The sequence below is a fragment of the Sapajus apella genome, unplaced genomic scaffold, assembly GCF_009761245.1.
Source record: "Sapajus apella isolate SASKATOON/1434 unplaced genomic scaffold, GSC_monkey_1.0 scaffold22, whole genome shotgun sequence".
Classification (NCBI taxonomy): domain Eukaryota; kingdom Metazoa; phylum Chordata; class Mammalia; order Primates; family Cebidae; genus Sapajus; species Sapajus apella.
The window spans coordinates 1006956-1013215 of NW_022436962.1; the positions used below are offsets into that span (position 1 = coordinate 1006956).

At 33.3% G+C, this 6260-nt stretch overlaps 1 protein-coding gene across 8 annotated transcripts in view; it reads right to left on the reverse strand.

The window, feature by feature from the left end:
- DENND1B (DENN domain containing 1B) overlaps positions 1 to 6260 on the reverse strand; it is a 272297-nt gene that overhangs the window by 66495 nt on the left and 199542 nt on the right. For all 8 annotated transcript variants that reach the window (XM_032288625.1, XM_032288622.1, XM_032288621.1 and 5 more), the window contains one exon: positions 1971 to 2072. In XM_032288625.1, coding sequence (XP_032144516.1) covers positions 1971 to 2072 — 102 coding nt within the window. The remainder of the gene's footprint in view (positions 1 to 1970; positions 2073 to 6260) is intronic.

Genomic DNA, 6260 nt, shown 5'->3' on the forward strand with positions numbered 1-6260 from the left:
AGTGTCTTTGAGGATTTATCTGTGTTAGTTTTTTACCAATTGACTCTTCTTTTAGAAGTTTGTGAAACTCTGTCAACAAGAATCTTTTCAATCCTTTCAGGACTATCTTCAAGTATCACTTTTTTAAGAGTGATGAGTATACAGCTGTTTAAAAAGTACTAGAAGACAGCCAATTTGTGCAAGAAAAACTACACTGTCCACATAATTAGTTCTTTGGTTGACCATTTTCATATTTTACATTTAACCTTCTTGACCAAATTGTATTTTTTAAAAGTCCTACACAGATATGTATTTTATTAATGTAATTTCTCTAAGAATGAGGCAGACATTAAGATTTGCTGAGCATCAACAAAGCACCATGTACTGTGCTGAGAGTGTACTTGTATTAATTCACATAAACCTTATTATAATCCTATACATAAACCTTATTATAATCCTGTGAGGTAGGTGGTAATATTTCTATTTTAAAGAAAAAGAAATATATACTAATGAAAAATAGATATTCTGTAATATAGTCAAGATGTAACCCAACTATACATGACTCCTAAAAAGCAAATGCTTCTGTAACAATGCAAAAAAAAAAAAAAAAAAAAAAAAAAGTTTTATTAACTTTTTAATAAAACATTTAATATGGTAAGGATCTAGTTGCAGAAGATCATGATCAAAGGAAAGTAAGTTAGATATTCTACCTACCCATTCAATCCTTGACCCTCATATAATTTAATCTTCACAACTCAGTTTTGATAGTGGAAGATAGTGCCTCTTCTTGATAGAGAAAAAATACAAAAAGGTACCGATATTTTACTCAACAAGCAAGCACTGCATGACTAGCTTGGGACTGTACTGTGCTATACTTCAGCATTTATAAAGCATTATCGCTTTATCTTCCTTTCAACCCTGGGAATTAATTCAGTCTATGCTTGGAGACCTCTAGGGCGAAAAAGCTCCAAAAGCAGCCCACCCCATTTTTTGGAAATTGACAAGACATCTCTGATCCTGAAATTCATGCCCCTTAGGTTTGTGTTTAGGATAGCTTTAACCCTTTCCTTAATATAAAACTTCACTTACTGGAAGACAGGTATCTTCCCCACTCCAGAGTATTTTCTAATCTCAGATTATTTTTTAAAATTTCCTCAGAAGTAGTAACATTAATTGTTGTCATGCTGATTTCTTTACTAACCTAATTTGAAGGTTGTTTTGAGTTATCTATCTTTGCTTCTAACAATTCAAAAAAATCTGTTAGATTGTCCGCTTCTCAAGGGCATTACTGAGTTTTTATTCATTTTTGTATCCTGGCCCTGAGCACAGTTTATGACACACAGTAGGTCTATATTAAATGCTTAATTCACATAGTAAACTTTACACTTAAAATTGTCATGTGGAATAAGAAAAGCAAGTGTTAGGAACTTAATTCAAATTTTGTATACAGAAACTAAGTAAGAAGACCCAGTTTAAGAGACTTGCTATTATAATACAAAGGGATGACAGAACCAGTGCATCCAAAATTTCTGAAATCTGATGTCAAGCTACGGCTTTTTTGAAATAGCAATTATATTTTCTGAACCAAAAATCAGGACAAACAGCATAACTATGAGTCTTATTTTTAATTCTGAATTTATGAGTATTAAAAAGTCTTACAAAGCTTAAAAAGTTAAATATTCATACAAAAACAACTTCTTCTAGGATGCCCTATATAAATAAAACTAGTCTCTTCTTCTGTGAATGTATATCCTTCCTCAATGAGACATTAAGCTCAGTAACATTTGATGAGAAATGTTTTAATAACAAAGTTATTACATAATATTTCTAGAGTGCTTTGTCATAACTAGCTACATAGTTACAAAAGAAAGAAAAATTTCCTGAAATTCTAGAAAGGATGCTACTCAGGGTTGTACAGTTTTATAGCAATACAAACGTGTAAAACTGACAATGTTCTGTTACAAAAGAAAAATGTGGATGTCCACTCTTACCTGTTTAAAAAGCTGCAGGTTAACTGCAGTTTCCAGGAACTGTTTCATCACGCTTGAGCGGTGCTTTACAAAACTCTCCTCACAGAAAGTGATGGGCTCACCCTAGATAGAAATAAAGATTTTAAGGGCATCAATAAAAGGTCAGTCAGAGAGAACTAGTCTCTTTAAATAGGTAGGTGGAGAGTGACAGAGAAAGTATAAGGTACAGAATCAACAGCCCCTTCCTTACACAGAATAGTTAGATTTCAGGCTACTAGAAATATTCCTCTACTAATAAGCCTGTACTATAACTTTCTAATCCAGGAACCCATGGACTCTAAAAATTGCTCAATTTTATTCCCTCAATTAAGAGTAAATCCCCTAAAAATAAAGATTTGATGTCATCAGATTGAATTATGAGTACTAAACATACCACACATACCTGAAAATATCCAATAATTTCATTGCATCCTGATTAGAAAACATTGTTACTACAAAAATTGCTGCATGATTTTTCACATTCACACTCAGTTGTTGTGCTCATTAACTTGCTTTTTAATTCATGAAAAAAATTTTACAATCACCTTCCCTTCATGATTGCTAAACAATTCACACTGGATACTTTCTAGGATAAGTCCTACTTGGCACCTGTTTTCATTAATCCTTTGCGCTAAGTAATCATATCTTTGCAAGTGTCTTGTGGTAGCTCTACGAAATGCTCCTCCAAATAAGGAAGGACTTAAATCTCAACTTCTACTGATTCCATTTTTTTTCTACTTATTCCTTTGCACGTATGCAGAAAATCATCACCCAATGGCTAATCCCTACCACCTCCTACTTCCCTCATCAGCTTGAACAGCCCCCTTGCCCATTCAACACATACAATAACTGACTAAACTTTAAGATAAAAATGAAAACACAGATGAATAAAAATGATTCATTCATTACAATGCACCTTATAGCAATATTTGTCATACGAAGAAGGAAAAAAATTAATTTGTCATAGGAAAAAGTTCTAACAGAACTTTGAAAAAAATAACAATTCTAATTTAATCTTAAGGAAGACTCAATGTCTTCACTACAGGTATCTGTAAGTAAATTCTCAAAATAGGTTCCTGTATAAATAAAATAATGAGAGTAACTATCTATGTAATTCAACTATTGCCACTTTCTGATAGTTAATACACTACAGAACTGTACTGTCACATTCAGTAGACACTAGTCACATGTAGCTATGTAAATGTTAATTTATTAAGATTAAATTAAAACTTCAGTTCCTCAGTCATACTAGCCACATATGAACCACTCAGTAGTCACATGTAGTTAGTGGCTACTACATTGAACAGCAGATATAGAACATTTCCGTTAGTATAAAAAGTTTTCTTGGATAGCACTGCTATAGAAAAAAGAAAATAAAACTCAAACAAATTATTAAAGAAGACAATTTGATAAACTGTTAAGTGGTGTCACCCACCACCAACTACCAGTCAATGATCTATAAAAAATGTCATTACACATTTTTATACAGATGCTTGCCAATTTTTTTCAGGGGGGCAGGGTCGGAGAGGGTGTCACTCTGCCACCCAAGCTAGATTACAGTGGTTCATTCATAGCTCACTGCAGCCTTGACCTCCTGGGCTCAGGGGATCCTCCCACCTCAGCCTCCCAAGTAGCTGGGATTACAGGCACATGCCACCATGCCCGGTTACTATTTTGTACTTTTTGTAGAGACTGGGTTTCACTATGTTGCCCAGGTTGGTCTCAAATTCCTGGGTTCAGGTGATCTGCCCACCTCGGCCACTCAAAATGCTGGGATTATGGGCATAAGCCGCCATACTCAGGCTATTATTGCCAATTGTAAAGAGCTACAGATGATTTTAAAAATACATACTTTTAAAACTGGACTTATTTACATAAATACATCTTGTATGATCACAAATGTATCAGAGGAAGAAAATCTACAATACGCAAGCCTGTTAAAGATAAACGTCTATTGTTTTCTTATCTCTAGCAGTACGAGCATCATACCTAGCTACACTGGGAGCCCAATAAATGTTTTATGATTGAATTCTAAAAATAAAATAGCAAATGAACTAAGCCTTAATCCATATGACATGTCATCTTTGCAAAAATAAGGACAATTTAAAAAATAAATAAAAGTAATTGCTTCTAATGGCAGTTCTGGCATCACTGCTATTACAAAGTAATCAGGACTAATAGGAACTTCAGTTTTTATGCGATAGATTTTTTTCCTTAAATATGTAAAGATGTATTTCAAGGCAAGAAGAAATGGATGAGACTAAAGTCTATCTATGCTTTCTCAAGAGTTGGTCATAATTTAATTATTAGCCTGTGTGAATTCAGCTGGAAGAATTATGTCCTCATTAAGCTTTGAGTACTTTCAATCTTTCCATAGAACAAGAAACAGCTCAGATTTGCTGTCCATCCACTTGCAATGACACAAATCATGGAAAAACTTTGAACTAAATCTTCAATTTGATTGACATGGTTTGTTTACTAAGAATTTCTGATAACAAAAGACAAAGCACTGACACATTCGAGTTTTCTTTCAAGGAAAAAAATAAGTCTTTATTAATAATGCTCTAAAGTTGTATATATTAATACCCAGGAACTCAATTACTGCCATCGTTGGAAGCCTGAATTATTGTCATACTTAGGGCATATGCTATGAAACAGATTATGTTAATAAATGACTCCTTAGTACGAGTTCTTTAAAATCAAAGTTGAATTGAGTGACATGAGAAAAATTCTGCCTATGATTTTAACCAAGGTTATGAATATTTGAAGTTCATGTCATTAACTACATTGTTAAACGTGATGTTTCTCAACCAAGAACAGACTTTTTCACTGAGTCTGCAACATTAAAAGTATTTTCATAATAACGTAAGTCATTACTCCCACTCTTTGCTCTCATTTTCTCCTGAGATCCAGCAGCGTTTGCCAAAAGCTACATGGTTGGCAATATTGCAACAGACTGAATATAGAATCGAATATCAGAATCCAGCTGACTTCTATTAAGCCAGATATTAAAGAGATCTGAAAAAAATATAAAACAATGATAATGTTCACACTAAATTTATTTAGGAATATAAGAGTTTTTCCTAAAAATGTTTTATATTCATATGTAATTAGTTTATATTGCCTTTAAAAGAATTGTTTATTTTTTCAGTTTTAATTTCCAGTAAGGTCAATATTTAGACATATACCCCACATAAATGAAGGCTTTTTGATAATTTTTAAGAGTATAAAGACATCCAGAGACCAAAAAGTTTGAGAATCACTGAAATACAGCAACAAGCAGAGGTCAAAGGTGACTTCCAGGTTTCTGGATTAAGAGTCATAAAATGACATTACGTATTAGAAACTGGAAATATAGAAAGAAAACCACATTTAAGGAGAAGTTTATAAAATCAATTTTTATTTTTTATAAACTGTTTTAAGTAGTGTTCCTACTGGAGCCCGAGACAGTGGTTCCTGTTCAATTGATTTTCGCAGATCACTCTTAGGAAAAAGGTATTAAGAAAAACAACATAGGGCAGAGAAAAAAAGTCAAGCAAGAATATGGTCTCAACTGGAGATCAGCTTCACCAAATCCCATGGGAAAGCACCAACTGTACCACAGAGTTGATCCCACTTTGAGGCGGAGAGGCCAGCTTCTTATATCCCTTATAAGAAGTGGTCTTTTCCAATGGTGAGAGGTACAAAGATAAAGGATGAACACAGTCTTCCTGGTGAGGCACCCCCATAGAGCCAAGGACAACTTTTTACAAAGGGGCACCAACAAATAGTGGGTATTGTTGGTGCCCTGCCAAGATGTTTGAAAAACACATGAAAATAATGCCGAGTATTAAAGTTGAGCTGATCACTCTACTTACAAAAAAGAACTTATGCCATTGAGAAATACCCATCTATAATTTATTTTTTTAACTGTTGTAATATTCATTCACAGAAAAGTAAATAAACATATGATTCTGTAGAGACACAAAGTAATCAGGTAGAAATATAAAACAATGCAAAAGAAAATCTCTTTATTAGATAATTCTGACAAGATAGAAAAACAATGGAATATTTTCTTCCATAAAACAGTGATGGGGCCAAAAGAAAGGAATCAAAAGCCATCATTTCAATGGAAAGTCCAACAAAGTAACATCAATAGAAATCAGGAAACATAATCTGAACTACAAGCAGAATAAAGTTCAAATTACAGAAAAGAGAAACAGATTTTCTTAGGGACTAATTTTCTGCCTTACATTCAATGTTATTTTTATATATCTTATCTGTGAACTCTGG